This window comes from Carassius carassius, chromosome 2 (genome assembly GCF_963082965.1).
Source record: "Carassius carassius chromosome 2, fCarCar2.1, whole genome shotgun sequence".
Classification (NCBI taxonomy): Eukaryota; Metazoa; Chordata; class Actinopteri; order Cypriniformes; family Cyprinidae; genus Carassius; species Carassius carassius.
The window spans coordinates 28,286,373-28,306,989 of NC_081756.1; the positions used below are offsets into that span (position 1 = coordinate 28,286,373).

The window sequence follows — 20,617 nt, forward strand, 5'->3', positions numbered from 1 at the left end:
GCTCACCTAGCAATACTATTCTTGAAGTGGCACTGCTTTGCTATTGAACCTGTATTATAAATGTGAGCATCAGTGTAAGAATAAGGGAGCGTCGCCTGATTTACTATAGTATTCTTAGGCATGCTGCATGTATCCACATGTAAACCACCTTCTAGTGTAAAGACGCACTGCCAGATTGCCACATCAATAAATAATTTTGGTGCAGTTATTGTACTATTGTTTATTTTTTAGCAAATAAAGATTTTAATTTTGCCACTAATATTGAATGTCAGGAGAAAAATGTGTTATAGGTTCTGTTAGTGATATGTGATGCATTTCAGTAGATTTGAATTTACAGTGTTTTACAATCGCTGGGGCATATTTCTCCACAGTCACTTTTTTTAAAACTCGTCACACAGTTTTCCTTCTCTGTTTAAAAAACAGCTTATGCTGGTTAGGCATGTTTTGAAGCATTGCAGCTGGTTTGAGATGGTCCTTAGTTGGTCATGAGCTGGTTTAAGCTTGTCCTGAGCTAGTTAGAAGATGGTTATATGCTAGTCCTGAGCAGGAGCTAGTTGCTTAAGACTTAAGACATACCTAACCAAAATATGCTTTTTCCAATTTATTGATCAACAGCCCATTCAAATCCATTTATTTGAGGAAAAGATTGCCATCACAAATGTTTTAAACAATTAGCATTAAGTAAGTCTATGCACATATCTATAAATACAAAAATACAACTTTATAGCAATGTTACATGGAATAAAACATTGCTTTCTTCAATACGGGAAATGTCAGCAAGAAACTACAATCATTATCAAAATTTGACTCCCTCAGATTGTCAACTTATTTCCTTAAAAACACTTAAATGATTTGTGAGTTGAAAATAGTCAAACCAAAAAACCAGTCAAAATCAGTGCTAAAATCTTTCAGCACAGAGTCAAAGCTCTTGCACATTATTAAAGCATAAGCACATAGTATTGCTTTCAAAAGAGGAAAAATAAACTGCACTTTCATGGGGAGTCCTTCATTAAGAAAATCATTCTTGTGATTGTCTTTTAACATTTTCAAGCACACACAGTGTTGATCAATGTCTATAATGTGAGTCCACACCTCAAAATGACTTCTTTTCAACATTTGGTCTTGTTCCAAAACATAAAAGTGATTTCATTTAAGAATTTAAAATAAGACACAACTATTAATACTGTATATAAACAAAAATGATCACATACAATTGCACAATGCCTTAAAATCTGTAGTAAAAGATACATTTCATTTCCCCCGATGTTGTTCTATGACACTCCTTTTACAAACACCCATTAGAGTGTCAACAAAGCACTTCAGAAAAACAGATCATCATACCAGGGATCAGTTCATCAGAGACTGCGGATAAAATGTTTGAATTTCACACCCTCTGAAGCAGTCATTCTGCTAAAGTGGTCCTAACATTAGTGTCCAAAAGTTTTGAGCCTTTTGACTAGCCTCTACAGTTAAGGCACACAGAAGAAAATCAAATAAAATACACAGTTTAGCTAATGCATTTGTACACTTGTTCCTTCAAATACAGTCTATTAGTGTCAGTCATAATAAGAATTCATACAAATAGGAAACCTTCATAAATGTCAAATGTCACACAAGGATACATAATATTTACACCTTCTTTAAAAACTCTACCCTTGCTTAAATCGAGGGTTGGAGTACACAGTGGAGTAGAGAAATTCTTACAAACAACAACGACCAAAAAAACAAAACAAAACAAAAAACAAAAGGTAAACTACGCACACACAATTTTGTAACCAAAACCTTGTATCAAATTTAGATTAGTATCTAGACTACATATGTATCTAAAAAGTGCCATGAACTCACACCTCTCTTCACCCACACAGACAATCTGAAGCTGTTGCTGTCTGTTGTAACGCAGGGTCACATTCACAAGTTGAAATACGAAATTTTATACAATGTAGCTACCAAAGTACCTGTGGTATTGCAAAAATAATTAACATTGAAATAAATACTGGTGCTCCTAATATCTAGTCACACCATCTCTACCCAAAAACATCCCGATGGAACTGCAGTTTACACAACTGCAGAGGGGAATTTAGGAGCACAGTGGAGTCAGTGTCAGTCAATAATTATTCAGACCATGGTAAGGTAAAGCCCTTAATTAGCAGACAGATACAGTATTTTAGCATACAGTCACATGACAACGGCCTGAGTCTGATGGTGATAAAGGTGCCATAAGTTTGTTCCATTTCAGACTGTCCACGCAATTGTTTGTTTGTTAGCGCTCATCCTGACATCAGGCTTCCATCATGAGAAATGTGTTGTCTCAGTGTTTTTTGGTCCAGCTGTGTGCTTTACTGCAGCTCAGGCCGTGACTCCATCTCCCCCCGTGAGGCTGTGCCGGCACGGATGTACTCGCTGGTCTGCAGGGGTCCGTCTCGCGAGTCCCCGTGATGCCATCTCTGGACTGCCAAATATGTGTTCAGACCATACACACCCATGACCAGGAACCCACAAATCTGGAGGTAAATGCACATAAAACAATTATTTATAATCAAAAAGTCTGAAGGGATTGTGTTTAGCCTTAAACTATGAATGGAACCCATTCACTGCAATGTCAACGTCACCTTTATTTATATAGCGCTTTAAACAAAATACATTGCGTCAAAGCAACTGAACAACATTCATTAGGAAAACAGTGTCAATAATGCAAAAATGATAGTTAAAGGCAGTTCATCATTGGATTCAGTTATGTCATCTCTGTTCAGTTAAATAGTGTCTGTGCATTTATTTGCAATCAAGTCAACGATATCGCTGTAGATGAAGTGCAGAATCTACATCATGGACAGACTTAAGCAAAATTTCATTTCTGGGTATATATATTGAATTTAATGTACTATATATATATATATATATATATATATATATATATATATATATATATATATATATTTTTTTTTTTTTTTTTTTTTAAATAGTAATTTGAATTGCAATATGATGCTGATACAGTAACTCCATCTCTTTGGCAGGCTCGAAGGCTGAAGGAATTTTGCAGTGACCTGTGGTTCAGAAAAATCCCTGTGTTATAGTGGTTTCCATCTGAGAACATCTGTATCATAAAACTCTTAGCCTTTGACTTCCAAGATGTTGGTGGATATTTTGCTGATCTCAGGTCATTCTTGAAGTCACTGAAGTAATAAATGTCAGAATCTCAGTAAGAGAACCTGATCCAGTATCATTACTGGGAATAACTTCGGCCTTTTTTCTTCTCTTCACTAAGCCATCTACAACAAACCTCTTCCCAGTCACAAGAGGTCAGCAGCCTTGACCAAAACAGACAAACTAACTAGAAAGGTATGTGCATCTGAAATGTTTATGGTGGCATATAACATCCTATAATGAGCAGGCCCAGATGGAGTTAATTTACTTTAGGGTCATTTTCTGTGCTGAGTTTGGGGGAAAATCAGTAGAATTACAGGAATTACTTATGGAAGCCAGTTTCCAGCAATCATACTTGCAGCTTAAATCTTAATACAATTAGCTACGTAAAATATTTTAAAAACCAATACAAGGTTGATGTGTGACCAAATTCTGTGGGAATTTGTAATGAGCTACGCAGGAACTTGACACACATTCTAAATCCTGAGACAGAAACAAAAGAAGAAAAACAAAAGTTTGAATTAAAAGAGAAGTGGGATGGAGAAGACAGAGGAAAATATCAAAGACAGTGAGTTAAAAATCAAAGAATCAAAGCAAACATATAAAACATTTAGTTGGATGCTGACTATGACTGCTCAGAACTTCCCACTGTCTGCCTGTCCGGGACTCTCTTCAGGAACGACTTTGTGCTTACTCCGGTACAGCCACTGGAGGGTAGCAGAGCCCTGGCAGATTAGGGCCCACTTCAAATACTTGCGAAATGACTAAACATTTGTATTATACCACAACCAACCACAGGGATAGGATTGATTAAATAAAGAGCTGAGTAAGGGGATAGGTACCACAGCTGCAATCTCTACTCCAGTTTGATGGTTGAGAGCTGCCAAAACCACTGAAGCCAGAAAAAAGAACAAGGTGCTGGTGGCAGTGTTGATTAGATCCTGCAAGAGAGAAAGAGAGAATTAAAGTATACTGAAAATTATATATATATATATATATATATATATATATATAAATGTCTTCATTAAAATATTAACCTACACAACCTTTTTTTTAGATTGATAATACGAAATGTTTTTGATCATTACATCAGCATATTAGAATGATTTCTGAAGGATCACGGGACACTGAAGACTGGAGTAATGACGGCTGAGAGTTCAGATATTTAAAAAAAACCTGTTGCACAGTAGTGTACAATGTTTTCAAAATGACCTCTGGTCTGTTAATCAAACAAGGCATATAGGTTTGTATGCACTACAAAGTTTAGGGAGTGACGACCACATTTAACAAATATGGGACTGGTGTTGGTGAAACTAGCAAATAACGCACATATTCACACACAATAACACACACAAGGAACACATGGGTATAGAAGAGAATCACCCCCTTTAAAATAATCACATCTTGTTCCTTTGCAGCTTGAAATGAGGACGGATACAGTTTTTTATTTTAACCAGCTGTATTTATTCAGTGCGACTTATAACAGTCAGGTGAAAGACATAGCACCAACATGTAAAAAAAAAAAAAAAACTGAGCTGGAAAAGGTATCACCCCCTCCTTAAAATGACTTGTAAACTCAGTCAGGTGTAGCTAATCACCTTCTCAGTGGCAGACAAAGCCAATTGACTTTCATCTGTGACCATTTTGATTCGTTCAAAATGAAAAGAGCTTTCCTGGATCATTTCAGTCCTTGGTAGTGCAACTGAAGCAAACAATCCACTATGAGTGGCAAGACACTGACGAAAAGTCTACGGGATAAAGCTGTGGAAAGGCACAAGTCGGGAGACTGATACAAACACAAATCAGAGAGGTGACCAAGAGACCTACAGCAACTCTGAAGCAATTGCTTTTATGCCAAAGAGTGTTCATTGTGTGCATGTGACAACAATATTACTTATTCTTCAAAAATGTGGCTTGTATGGGAGGTTTCAAGAAAAAAGCCACTCCTCAAAAAGGCCACATGCAGTCATGACTGAGCTTTGCCAAAACACACCTCGAAGATTCGGAGGCAGTTGAGACTAAAATTGTATTATTTGGCCTCAAAACCAAACTATGTCTGGCAGAAATCCAGTCCAAATAACAGCATTCCTCCAGTAAAGCATGGAGGTGGTAATGTCCTGTTATGGGGGAGTTTCTCTGCAGCAGGGTCTTAAGCACTTGTCAGGATAGAAGTAAAACATGGATGGGGCAAAATACCATCAAATTCTTGAGGAAAATCTGCTGCCCACTGCCAAAAAGTTGTCAATGGGAAGAAAGTTAACCTTCCAACATGACAGTTACCCAAAACACACAACAAAACTGAGCACACACAGTGATCGAAGGAGAAGAAGGTGAATGTTCTGGCATGGCATAGTCAGAGCTTAGACTAAAACCCCACTGACAATCTGTGCAGTGACTTGAAGACTGCAGTCCACAAACGATCACCATCAAATTTAACTGAACTTGAGCAGTTCTGCAAAGACGAGAGGGCAAATATTGCAAAGTCTAGATGTGCAAAGCTAGTAGAGACACATCCCAGCAGACTAAAGGCTGTGATTAAAGCAAAAGGTGGTTTAACAAAATACTGACACAACTCAATGACGTTTTTTTTTCTTTCTTCTGATATGTTGGTGTTATATCTTTCAATTGGATGTTATAAGGTGCACTGAATAATACAGCTGAAAAAAAAAACTGTTTCTCTCTTCATTTCAAGCTGAAAAGCAACAAAATGTGATCCATTTAATGTGTCCTTGCTTAAAAAAAAAAAAAAAGTAAATTAAAAAAAGTAAATAAAAAAGGGACAAAAAATACTTTTTACAACTTACAGGTGCATCTCAAAAAATTAGAATATCATGGAAAAGGTCTTTATTTTTTGCAATTTCATTAAAAATGCTAACTTTCTTATATTCTAGATTCATTGCACACAAACTGAAATATTTCAAGATATTTTTTGTTTTAATTCTGATGGTTACAACTTAGGAATATAAAAAATTCAGTGTCTCAAAAAATTTGAATATTCCATTTTGAGCTTGATTAGTTTGATTCATTTTGAGTATAAATACTGGGTACCTCTTGGGCTAGATTAGAACATGCAATCACAATTATGGGAAAGACTACTGACTTGACAGTTGTCCATAAGACAATCATCAACACTCTCCACAAGGAGGGTTAGTCACAGAAGGTCATTGCTGAAAGGGCTGGCTGTTCACAGAGTGCTGTATCAAAATATATTCATAGAAAGTTGACTGGAAGGAAAGAGAGTGGTAGGAAAAGGTGCACAAGCAACAGGGATGACCACAGCCTTGGGAAGATCATCAGGAAAAGATGATTCAAAAACTTGGGAGAGCTTCACAAGGAGTGGACTGAAGCCGGAGTGAGTGCATCAAGAGTCACCACGCTCAGACTTCTTCAGGAAAAGGGCTACAGCTTTTACATTCCTAGAACCATTCACTCCTGAACCAGAGAATAACGTCTGAAGCATTTCACCTGAGATAAGGAGAACAAGACCTGGACTGTTGCTCAGTGATGATAAAAGTCCTCTTTTCAGATAAAAGTAAATTAAGCATTTCATTTGGAAATCATGAGTCTAGAGGAAGACTGGAGAGGCACAGAATCCAAAGTCCAGTGTGAAGTTTCTGAAGTCAGAGATGATTTGGGTGCCATGACGTCTGCTGGTGTTGGTTCATTTTGTTTTATCAAGTCCAAAGTCAATGCAGCCATCTAACAGGAGATTTTGGAGCACTTTATGTTTCCATCTGCTGACAAACTTTATGGAGATTCTGATTTTGCAGCAGGACTTTAGCACCTGCCCACACTGCCAAAACTACTTCCAAGTGGTATGCTGATCATGATATTACTGTGCTTGACTGCCCAGCCAACTCACCTGACCTGAACCTCGCAGAGAATCTATGGGGTATTGTGAAGAGGAAGATACGTAACATCTGACAAACAACACAGAGGAGCTGAAGGCTGATATCAAAGCAACCCGGGCTTCAATAACACCGGCTGATCACCTTCATGCCACACCGCATTGAAGCAGTAATTTGTTAAAAATCTTTTTTTGATTGCTCTTTGAGAAAACATAAAAAAATTTGAGATACTTCTCTCTTCATCCTTGAAACCTCCATAAATGTACACTCTAAGAGGAGAGAAGGAATAACGCTGGGTGGTTTGTCTATGTGCAGCCAATAAGCACTCCAGTGGGACTTAGGCACGGCCACCCATGTGATAAAATGCATGATGGGAGTGATTGCCCACACTTGTCTCACATGATACTCTCCATCACTCTCTCTCAACCACACGCACTCAAGCAAAACCATGCTCATCTTACACGCAATATAGATTACTAACAATATGCCAAAACCAGGATACGGTCTCAATCATTCAAACACACGTCAAACCAGCCTTTACCTTCACACATACTTCAACAGATGGATCAAATGCAAGCCAAACCAAACTCTGAAACTGCTGACGCCTTTAAAATATTCTAAGTGTAAGAACACAAAGCATATGCCTGAGGTTGAAAGACAGTACTCTGAGGTTGAAAGACAGTACTAAGCCCACACAATTATTTAGCTATGAATAATATACATTACCAGCCTCATAAATATAACCATGGAGGTTTACATACAGTACAATGATTAAGCATTTAATGCAGGGAATATGAAATTGAACACAAAGCACAGCAATCATGAGTTGTCTTGAAGTATGTGTGTGTGTGTGTGTGTCTGTTTGTGTGTGTGTGTGTGTGTGTGTGTCTGTGTGTGTGTGTGTGTTTGTGTGTCTCTGTGTATGTGTGTGTGTTTTGGCAGGCTGCTTGTAGAGAAAGCAAACTGATCTCAGGAGGGGTCTAAAAATGGGAAATATTGTGTTCACACTGGATTCAGATCTCTGATGTATTTAACAGCCACCGCGGCCCTCCACATTGTTAACAAGGGACTGAAGGTCAGATCTCTGTACTTGAAATGGTCCTGTTTTATAAAATTAGCGGTGCATTGTAAGCAACACTACCATTTAAAAGTCTGGGAGTCAGTTTTTGATTTTTTGTTCTTGAGCAAGGACAAATTAAACTGATTTGCATTTATTATATAATAATAGATATTTATAATGTTACAAAAGAATATCAAATAAATGCAAGAATCCACAAAAATATTAAGCAGAACAACTGTTTTCAACATTTTTTTTTTTTTTTTTTTATAAAAGTCGGCATATTACAACTATTTATGAAAGATCACGTGAGACTGAAATAATGACTGCTGAAAATTTAGCTTTGCCATGACAGGAATAAATTACAAATAAATAAATAAGGTTATTTATTTGTATAAACTGTCATGATATTTCACAATATTACTGTGTTTTTGATCAAATAAATGCAGCCAAGCTTAAAGACTGTTCAGCTACACTAAAAAAACAAACTTACTTACTGAAAGTAAAAAAATCAAGACTCTTCTACACACATTACAGTGTGTTATTTGGGGACCTAGCACCAAGTTTATTTAGAAAATTGTTGCCCCCCCCCCCTCCAAAAAAAACAAGGAAGTGCTATTTATGCTAAAGGGGCATATTTAAAAAATGTATGCATGCCTATGTGTGTGTAAGACAGAGAGATACTCAAAATAGCTTCTGTGCCGTATACAACCTGTGCCAGATATTCTCAGTGGTGCGTAAAATTTTAAATACATCTTTACCTCTCTCACAACTGTCCTCTTGCTCATGTTCAATAATGACACATAATAATAGGATCACTGCAAAGCTTTTCAAAGCTCTGAGTGGTCATTCCATTAAAGCACACAATATAAAACCAATCATTATCCCGTCTCCTCACAAAGTCAAATGTCTCCTCATTTTCAATTAAAATACCCAGTATATTTTTCATTGCGTTCGATGAACTCTGGTCGTGTTTTTTCGGCGTATGTATGTGTGTGAGGTTAAAGATGGTTTATGAATGGGTACAATGGTGCCAGCCTCCCACCGCGAGCTGAATGCACTCATTCTCCTGACCTATCACTTTCAATAATGTCAGTCACCATGCCAGCCCCCTTTGAGCCTGGCACTGGATCGAAGCACTCAAGGGAATAGGGGGTGTTGTACAACAGACGGACCGTCCCACACGACCGTCCCTCTGGAACCAACCGCCACAAGAAACTACCAGTTCGTAAATTACTGTTTACTTGCACTGTATTATGTGAAAGTTCCTGAGGCACAGCAGTGGTGAAGTTACGCAAGAGATACAAGCAGAAAACAGGGGAGGAGAGCAGGCTGTTACTGAACAAACCTCCGTCCCAGTGCACCCATTCCAGAACAAATGAGAGACCTGGGCCCATGGGGTACGGCTGGCAGGAGATGATGCAAGAAAACCCCAACCCGTCAGTATTCAAAATGCACCAAAGCATACAGACTCACACACATCGACCATGTTTCTCTTCAATCAGCCAAAATATGGAATATGTCATTTGGCAAGTTGAGATTTGATGCTCATGTAAGCTATTCAAGTTTGAATTCAGCTCTCAACATTTCCTGATCTCAGTCTTTATTTTCTTCCCCCACCTTTTCCTGTCATTTATCCACTGAAAATATAATAAAATTAGGAAGCAAGCTAGAGAATAGGAGAAACGCAGAGAAAAGTAGACGTCATTTTTTAAATGCACTTCTACAAAAGTGGCAAAAAGCCAAAACAAAAAGCACTTAGACTAAAGGTGTTGTCCTAAATAAAACTATGATGCTCTTAGCCAGGGGTGTCAGACTCAGTTCCTGGAGGGCCAGAGCCCTGCAGACTTTAGATTCAACTTTACTTAACTACCCCTGATCCAACTAATCAATTCCTTCGGGCTTATTTGAAAACGTGTATGGTGTGTGTGTGTTGGAGCAGGGCTCTGGCTCTCCAGGAACTGAGTTTGACACACCTGCTCTAAGCTTTATTTTTATGTATATAATTGGAGGTTAAATGCATAAATATATGCATTTATATGAACATAAATATATGCAGGGTCCAACTTTCTCCAACAATGTTTGGGTGGACAAACCAAATATTAAAGAAAAGACTGATATTTGAATTTAAAATGGTAGAGGCACTTCATTGTTGTCTGCGAGAGTTTAAGTATATATTCTTCAGTAAACCATCATGCAATGCAATAGTTATGGTTGGATGTGAGCTGCTGTTACTTTTCTTGGTACGTGCACAGCTTTTTCCATCATAAGCTCTCTAATAGATCCACAGCACTGAGGTCCAATTATTCCAAGCTTTATGTGTGTGTGTGTGTGTGTGTGTATAGGCAAGGAGACAAAGGGAACCATGCCTTATTAATCTTTCAGTGAATCAGTAAATTCATCTCCCAAGAGCATCCATTCATGTTTGCTAGAAGCGGGTTTAATGAGAGCTGTGAGCACTCAAGCTCCATTCTGAGCAATATGAAGCCTGTGTGCACGGCCTCCTCCTAAGCAGCACTGGACGCAAGAGACTGGCTAACTTTCCAAAAAGCACAGAGTTATGGCATGTCTTGGAAACATAAATCCTTTTCCATTTATGCAGACAGCTGATCGACACAAAGAACTTCTGCTTTGTCATAATCTATCACAAGTGCTTCTTAAAATATATGCCATAAACACGGATCGAAGGAAAAATAGTTACACTGCAAAACTGTCTTCAAGTCAAACACTTTCTCAGTGCTCAGACAAATACACATCAGAAACTGATAGAAAAACATTTAATGAAATTAAACCCCAATAACGAAGATTCAGTAAATTTTTTTAAAAAGACTCAAATTTTGGTCCGTTTCTCATGCTAAGCTATGGGATGCAAAGCCACACAGGTTTGAAATGAAATGTGAGTGAATAAATCACAATACATTTTTATTTTGGGGAGGGAAACTATCCATTAAAATTTCTGTTGTAAAGGATTTAGCAAAATGTTGTGGATTTTGATAAGAACAACATACTGTTAGACTCCAGTTGATATGGGGCACTTTGGTGTGCAGGTTCAGGCCGAAGATGAGGAGCAAGACTCCTGTGACAATGAAGGCACTGCAACTGACAAACTCAAAGAGGTAGACGGCGGCACAGGGCGAGCACATCATTATGGTCTCAATGAAGATGAATGAGATGAGAGCCAGGACCTGCAAAAGAAAGGAGAAATCCGACCCTTTTAAAACAAAATTAGAAGCATTTGTCCCAGCAATAAACAGCTCACATTACTTTATCAAGCAGAACATTAAAGAAACATCTAATATAGACCTAAACGATACAACACATCAAATTGATCTCTGTGCAAATCATGGTGCCTGATCCAAGACAACAACATAATACAATGCTGTACTTTGTGCAGAGCAGCGAAATACCACAAGAAAGTATTTCTCGAAAAGCTGTTTCAAGGCATAAATGAGTCGTCTATATTCAGGGTTTACTTTGTAATGCATTTTCCACATGGTCATAACAGGGCCTTGCGGAGTATGTTGAACCCTACTGAAGTCGCAGAGGGTTAAACCAATGTTTTCCTGCAGCATTTGTCAGTAGACCACAGCATGGGAAGAATTCTGAGGTTAACGTGCTATTTAGGTGTTATGCAGCCTTGACTCTCCAGCACAAAACCTCAGACAGATTACAGGTCGGCCCGCTCCAACAGGGGAGACAGAACCACTGCCACAAAACATTCCAGCATCTAGACGGGGGCCCAGCATTTCCAGCTGGCGCGGGCTGGATGCTGTCATTGTGCAGACACTAAATAAAATGGTGCGCATATCTAGGAATTGAAGCACAATGTGGAAACCTCCCTGCGTAAAGAATGATTTCTTTGATGAATAAAGAACTGCATGTGGGCTTGCTTATGGAATGGCAGAGATAATCAGATTTTCCTGATGCTGAAAAATAAAAGCAAAACCATCTACTGGACCATGGAACTATAGGGTAACCAATTTGCCACTTTAGGGATTAAAAGTTGCTCAAAATTGAGCCCTGATGAACCTTTTGTGAAGTCCACACCAGAATGAACTTGATGGCTGGGTCTGCTATCCAACAGTTTATGCATCATGTGACCAAAGTGTGGACTCATAGATGCAAAGGACTGAGGGTTTCAATTATATATACTGTATGTATTTGTTAAAGATACTGAAATAAACTTTAGACGTTTCCCACACCATTTAAAATATAATATTGCTATAGACTATACAGTATCATTTTAATTGCTGACTGTTACTTGTGGTGGCATGGAGAGGATCAAATGACCATTTACATTCCCCTCCTTGTTTGGTTGATTTCTTGTCACTGAACCGAGTATTCAAAGTAAACAACAGTAAATCTCAAGGTGGGGTTTCATGCCTTGTTAAAGGGATGAAACTTCTGTCATCATTTACTTACCTTCATCTCACTCCAGCCCACTTTCTTTCTTTAGAAAACACAAGAAGATGATATTCTGAAGAATGTTGGTAACCAAACTGGTTTGGTGACCACTGACGCCCATTGTACGAACAACACAAGACTATCTCAAAAGATCTTCTTGTATGTTCTAAACAAGAAAGAAAATAACCAAATTGGAATGACATGAAGGTGAGTAAATGATGACAGAATTTTCATTTCTGGGTGAACTATATGTTTAATAGTCCCCAACCTTGGACTTGGCAACACTTCTTATTAGCTACTACGATGTCAATTAAATATTTCCACAGAATTTCATATGAAGGCCAACCTCATGTAAGTTGATTGCCCTTCTGACACAGTGCAAACCCTTCTTTATCTCATCCAGCTTATTTGCATTGAAGTGTGGACCAAACATAAATTGCCGCTCACATCATGATGTTCCTGTCACAGTGCCAGCAAAGCCAGCATCGCTTCAGTTGACCGTCACACCCCATCAAAAAGACATGCATTTTGTCATACACACAACTTTTTGCCATCCTTCAGAGCCCCCCTACATAAGGCAATCAGCTAGTTCCTTGTAGCAATGGCCAAATGGAGTCAAATGCCAAGTTTGTACACATGCCATCTGTTGTGCCCAGAAAAATCATGTTGGGAGGCATGGTCTGACAGCTTGCATTGTGTTCCAAAAGCTCCTCCTTAAACGGAAATGAGCCTTTCAGCTCCCACCCAACAGCAAGGGAATTGCTCCTTGCACAAAATTTAAACCACTATTTCTTAAACTTGGAGATGTTTGCAGAAAAAAAACTCTCCACATTACGTAAGTTTTGCGAGAGCGAGTAGAGAGAGGCAAAAAACATCTGGTAAGTCCATCAGATCGCTACATTACAGAGAGAGCTCTTTCATTATATTTAACAGTCTCTCATCAAAACATACCTTGAAAAACTATCTTTCAAGGTAAAATGACATGTTTATGATGCTACTTCACTGCCTATGGCTCCTTCAAAAACATCTGGTGGCTTCATTCTCAGAACTTGAATCAGTTAAAAGGTCAATAGTTTTGCCCTTTGGGGCTGAAATTACCTTAATTGGCAGGGTCCTTCCTGGTCAAAGTGGTTGTAGAAAGGAAGCCATATAAAAGAGCATCTCTAGTTAAGAACATTTCAAAGTCTTCAATTTAGTCATGACTAGTGGCAACTAACTAGTTGATTAAAGGGATCATCTAGTTTACTGGCAGGACAGAATGGGGAGCACATATCCAGCACACAGGGCCAGATGGAATCCCCCACAAAAACATGATGATGGGTCAAAATCAAGAACCAAATATATAGTAACTAAAGTCTAACTAGCAGAGCTCAATACAGCCTCTGCGTTGAGGAATGATTGATCACATATTCAAATAAAAATTAGATTTTATGGTCACAGCTCAAAACACCAAGGAATATCATTGGAATGCTGTAATTGAAAAAGTTATGTGGGAACTTTCTAAATCATTTCCTGTTTAGATTTAGTTTTAAGTATATTGTTTTAATTGAACCCCTCTTACTAACCTGTTCATTATCGCAGTATGAAATGTCCCATACCGTATTATCTACCTGAGGAAAGTAACAGCTCAGAGAAAAGGAGCCGTTTGACCTTCACAGAGTATTACAAAACACAAACATCTCAAGTGTGTGATTCAAGAATCTAATGGCTTTTTCTTCAACTTTTATTTAAGTCTCTTGCATAGACTTTGACATTTTTGCTAATCTTTGACAAGCAGCAGTCTATCACATACGAGTCAAAACAGATATTAAGGTTCAAGAAGCTGGTTTCTGATCAGTACTGAACAGAGCTTTACTATACTATTCCTCATGCCTGCCTGTAATTTGACTCCACAGGCAATTGAAACTTCTGGATGCACACAAAACAGCTTAGGTAGAAAGCAACACAAAGTTCATGAAGATGAAAGTGCTGAATGTACTCCATATGTCCACTATCATAGCTATTCTGTGTGTTCCCAAGTTTTGAACCATTAAGCGATCTTTGAGCAGACCAGCTATCTTCTGTACCCTGCACACAGGTTGTTTCCTTTGGCAGCATACACAAGCCCTTGTTTCACCTAATAGCTTCCTTAGTTTCACTCTGTTTTCCCTGTGCATGTAGTTTCTTAACTGTGCATCACCATGAGGGCCCGATCTGAGACGCTTTGCGTTTGCTGAGCCAGCAGAACAACAGAGAGCAATAATTTTTTTCTCTCTCCTTATGCTTCCCACTCCTTTTCCAACATCTGGCAGAGGTTCAAAGGCAAAAAAAAGCTTTTCTGTGAGTTTCTGTTTTGACCAAAGTGACTCCATAGCTTTTTGGGTGTTTTGTGAATCAAGCCGACCTAAAGTGCAATCTGAAAGCTAATTCAATCAGACTCCAGACAACATTCCCCTTCGTCAATTATGCATTCCAGAGATGCTGATGCCGGCCGGCATGTTTCCAACAGGAAATATTTTGATTTAAAAACCCCAAAAAGAGGAAATCTGCTCTCCTCGCACTAATCCAATATGAGAACATAATCATAATCAGGAGTGAATATCTAACTGAAATACATGGAAAGCAGATATGTTATCTTGTGCAGAAAAACTTTTTTTTTTGATGCCACTGTTTGGATGGCGACATCTGTCTTGCCTTGAATATTTAGGAGCCAAATCCCGAAGGGGCGTAGCCCCTATTGTATCCATTAGTTATCTTCACTCAATATTCTTCTTCTATATGGGGTGTCTATGGCAGCCCTATGAACTGTAAGTAGGAAAACGATAACATTTGGCACTCTTGTAGTGGTGGTCCTGATTAGTGATCTGGCCAACTCTGGGGTCTCTAGATCAAAATAACCAGGGGTGCACATAATTTTTTCAGCCTGGTTCTTATAAGAGAACCTGGATATTTGGTTTGGTCCTCACTCTGCATATAGCGTGACCCATTAAATATAACTATAAAAAGTAAATTAATAATAGCGATAATATATATATATACACACATATCTTTTTTATTATTTGTATATTCATTTTCTAAAATCACAAACTAAATAATAATGTGTGATAATACTATTTATAATTAAAAGGTAGTATTAAAAACAAATACAATTATTTTATAGTAAACCTAAAAATAAAATGCTAATATTTACTATACTTTTTAACCTTAAAATCAGCAGGCTTTTATTTTGGCAGGTTGCTGGCAAGTAAGTATACATGCTTCCGGATTTAGCGCTGCTGATTAAAGAGCGTCGGTGAATGAATGTCACAGTTTTGCATTGCCCTTTAAAAATGGCATGGGATAGACTAGTTTTATGCTTTCAGTTTGAATAGAAATCTTATATAGTACAGTTTGTCAATCTAAAATGGTAATTGTGCATAACAGCTGTCAATCATGTCAGTACGCAAATGCGCTGTCAGAACATATTTACACAGTGCATTTTTTATTTTGGATCACTTACGGACCACTTATGTGCGCCCCTGGTTATAACTTTTGAAACCTTTGTTCCAGAACATTTTTATTTAAATCTGATTCCACTCTTTATTCTGATTACATTCAACAGCTTATATTAAAACTCAGTAGTGGCCATTTTGGAAAGTACAGTATTAGTTTTTTTCAGTACTTCTTCAAAATAAGTCAAATTCTTCCATAAATCGGCATAGCTGATCATAGGACTGAGCCACACAGGAATGACTGAACAGAATTTTGATATTCATCTTTGTTCAAGTTATGATTTTGTGAACTTAATGTTTACCCAAAATTTGTTCAGAGACTGTATCTTGGCCAAACTTAGATTTTTAAAATGAAACGTGGTACACTTCATCAGCACCATGACCTGAGGGCCCATGCCAATCGATGTTGCCACCTATGGTTAATGAGATATGAAAACTTGATATTTTTGCTAATAACTTTTGAACTTTTTAGAAAACCATTTTGTAATTTGACTCAAATTTCAATATCCTTTAAACAATTTGACATATCTGCACAAAAAATTTGTAGGAATCATCGACAGCATGTCCCGGAGGTACCTGAGAAGTTTGACCACAGCGCCACTTAGTCTTCCAGAGATATAAGGATATCTGCTGCAAACGCCTTTTGAAAACATTGTCCAGAATGTGTACAGTCGTGGCCAAAAGTTTTGAGAATTACATAAATATTAGTTTTCAAAAAGTTTGCTGCTAAACTGCTTTTAGATCTTTGTTTCGGTTGTTTCTGTGATGTACTGAAATATAATTACAAGCACTTCATACGTTTCAAAGGCTTTTATCGACAATTACATGACAGTTATGCAAAGAGTCAGTATTTGCAGTGTTGGCCCTACTTTTTCAGGACCTCTGCAATTCGACTGGGCATGCTCTCAATCAACTTCTGGGACAAATCCTGACTGATAGCAACCCATTCTTTCATAATCACTTCTTGGAGTTTGTCAGAATTAGTGGGTTTTTGTTTGTCCACCCGCCTCTTGAGGATTGACCACAAGTTCTCATTGGGATTAAGATCTGGGGAGTTTCAAGGCCATGGACCCAAAATTTCAACATTCTGGTCCCCGAGCCACTTAGTTATCACTTTTGCCTTATGGCACGGTGCTCCATCATGCTGGAAAATGCATTGTTCTTCACCAAACTGTTGTTGGATTGTTGGAAGAAGTTGCTGTTGGAGGGTGTTTTGGTACCATTCTTTATTCATGGCTGTGTTTTTGGGCAGAATTGTGAGTGAGCCCACTCTCTTGGATGAGAAGCAACCCCACACATGAATGGTGTCAGGATGCTTTACTGTTGGCATGATACAGGACTGATGGTAGCGCTCACCTTTTCTTCTCCGGACAAGCCTTTAATATGACTTTGCCCCAGTCCTCAGCAGTCCATTCACTATACTTTCTGCAGAAGATCAATCTGTCCCTGATGTTTTTTTTGGAGAGAAGTGGCTTCTTTGCTGCCCTTCTTGACACCAGGCCATCTTCCAAAAGTCTTTGCCTCACTGTGCGTGCAGATGCGCTCACACCTGCCTGCTGCCATTCCTGAGCAAGCTCTGCACTGGTGGCACTCCGATCCCGCAGCTGAATCCTCTTTAGGAGACTTTCTTGGACGCCCTGAAGCCTTCTTTACAAGAATTGTACAAGAATTGGAAGAACTCGTTCCTTGAAGTTCTTGATGATCCTATAAATTGTTGATTTAGGTGCAATCTTAGTAGCCACAATATCCTTGCCTGTGAAGCCATTTTTATGCATCGCAATGATGGCTGCACGCGTTTCTTTGCAGGTCACCATGGTTAACAATGGAAGAACAATGATTTCAAGCATCACCCTCCTTTTAACATGTCAAGTCTGCCATTCTAACCCAATCAGCCTGACATAATGATCTCCAGCCTTGTGCTCGTCAACATTCTCACCTGAGTTAACAAGACGATTACTGAAATGATCTCAGCAGGTCCTTTAATGACAGCAATGAAATGCAGTGGAAAGGTTTTTTTGGGATTAAGTTCATTTTCATGGCAAAGAAGGACTATGCGATTCATCTGATCACTCTTCATAACATTCTGGAGTATATGCAAATTGCTATTATAAAAACTTAAGCAGCAACATTTCCAATTTCCAATATTTATGTAATTTTCAAAACTTTTGGCCACGACTGTACTTTTTGTTTCTTTTCATTCAAGTGATGCCATTTCTGACAATATCTTAGTGATGTGACGTTCGGCACAGAGACATTGAAGCTTGTATAAAAAAAAAAAAGACAAATCTCATAATGAAGCACTGTACTGGAGCTTGATTCGTTTTGCCATAACCACGTGATGCACAGGTTTCAAGTGTCACTGACTTCTTTGATAAGAATTAATCACAATACAAATACATATTTACATCAGTAGTTTTGAACGTGTTCAGTTTGTATTGATATCTGCTTCACAATCACTTCACTTGACCATTACACAGTAACCTTCATTATTATGTGCTTACTGTACATGCTGTGCTTGGAGCAGTGGTTGCTTTGCTTGCTGTGCCTGCTGCACCTTCGGGGCTTTACTGCTTGTAGCTATATTTTGATTTAGAATTCAAAACCTGAGAAATCTGTCTTGCTTACACTAATATGATCTAACATGAGAAGAATGTCACCAGGGAGGGATATCCAAAAGAAAGAAAGAAAGAAGTCAATAAATGATGACACTGTTGATGAAGACATGACTTCTAAAAATTGGGAGACATCTATCTCACATCAATACAATGTAGCACTGAAAGAAAGAAAGAAAGAAAGAAAGAAAGAAAGAAAGAAAGATCTCAATTAAATTTACGAAAGAAGAGAAATCAAATGATGACACTGTTAATGATGAAGACATCTTGACTTGTTCACAGGAAGTCACCTTGCTGACTCTAAATGTGTTGCCAACACCTTGCTTAAGTTCAGTACAGAAAAACTTTCTAGGCTCAAAGGGTTTTCATGGAATGGAAAAGCACTGTGACTATTTGACTTACCACTTCGATAAGTTTTAAAATCCCGAAATGTGACTTGATGTAGTCCAGGTCACACCTGATGGCCCTGAACACGTTCCTGGGGTGCACGGGCTCGGTGGTCGGCTGATACGGACTATGGGCTCCTGAAATCATCGAGGTGTTGGACGCCTCACCATCAAAGCCCTCAGTCTCCTCGTTATTCCTCATGCTGAACTCTTTTACCTCCACGTCCAGCCCAGATATGAGAGCAGATTCGAGGCTGAAATCAACAGCTGTCCACTGGTCCTCTAAAAACAGCCAGGCAGAAAACTCAACAAAGAACAACCCTCGTTACAAAACGATCACAGTGAACTCCAGCAGTGTTTATGACCCACAGATCCCTACATCTACATCCACGCCTCGGTCATCTTTGAGCTGTGCTCGGATCCTGTTCTGAACAGTGCTGAACGGTCTCGGCTGTGTCCATCAGTGTTGCCAGATTGGATGGACGATTTCCAGCCCAAAAGCTCACAAAAACCCGCCCACTCCAACAAAAAACCGCCCAAAACTTTAACTAACAAAATAATGTGATACAACATGTCAGTCAAAGGTATTAAGAGCCATTTTAACTCCTTAAAACTAAATAATAAATAATAACGTTAGATAAATTTCCCATGGATCAAATGGTGGCAAATACATTAAAGACAATTGCCGAATATGATTAAAATAGGTTATGCAAGCAGTCACCGTCAAAACATTGATTGATTTACAATTGATTTACCGATACCCTCGAAAAAACATATGCATCATTTTCAATGTCAACAGTCAGAATTTAAATGCATAAGTGTCCAATATAAGTGATAGGAAAAAGCAACGTAATTAGGTATTTCACACTTGTTTATGCACACATATAACAGTCAAAACTGTGTTGTCATTCATTGATAAATACTGTATGAAAATTAACAACAACAACAACAATAATAATCGCCATCCGAATCCATGAGTTTATCACTGTATGTAAATTTATTTTCATAGCGGTCCACATGAGAAACAGTACCGCCCTAATAGGGGCTTTTAGTCTTTTGTGAAGTTCATATTGTAGAACATTACATTTGCACAGTCAAAACTAAGAAGATATACCAATCTGTACTGTTTAAAAGATAAAAGACAAGATCGTTTAGATATAAATAGATTATGTTATAAATTAAATAATTTAATTGTGCACTATTTTAGGAGTTGCAGTAATATTAGAGTCTTGGTGTCATCTTTCCCTCAACAGGTGTAATTCACGTTTTGAGTATTAAAACACTCTCCCACTCTTTACCATGTAACATATTTATAGGCATTATGATCACTCATACAGTTCATACATTTAAAATTAGATTCGTTATTGCTCATGAATCATCACGTGTGTCTGTAGATCACTAGTGATTGGCTAAAAGTACGGCCGCGACGTCCACATCAGCATCAGCACCTCACTGCAGTTTATATCAACGTGATGAATGTTCGGATGCAATATGCAGAATTGAGCTTGTTTGTTAGCCAATTATATTACAATTTATATTTTTGAAAACCGCCAAACTGACCCCAAACCAGCCCAAATTTTGTCCACCCGCCCAAGACAATTTTTACCCGCACAATCAAATTCAAAACCGCCCAATTGGGCGGGAAGCCGCCCAATCTGGCAACACTGGTGTCCATATTTCACGCTTCGGGATACACAAT

The 20,617-nt window shown here is 38.4% G+C and overlaps 1 protein-coding gene across 1 annotated transcript; it reads right to left on the reverse strand.

Annotated features, from left to right (window-relative positions):
• Positions 1-648: 648 nt before the first annotated feature.
• LOC132107806 (CKLF-like MARVEL transmembrane domain-containing protein 4) lies at positions 649-19,387 on the reverse strand. Its single transcript, XM_059514043.1, has 4 exons — positions 18,935-19,387; positions 11,055-11,231; positions 3,984-4,082; positions 649-2,501 (listed from the first exon to the last, which is right to left on the reverse strand). The coding sequence occupies exons 1-4, from the start codon at positions 19,118-19,120 to the stop codon at positions 2,337-2,339; spliced, it is 627 nt and encodes a 208-aa protein (XP_059370026.1). The 5' UTR covers positions 19,121-19,387; the 3' UTR covers positions 649-2,336.
• Between the last annotated feature and the right edge of the window lie 1,230 nt (positions 19,388-20,617).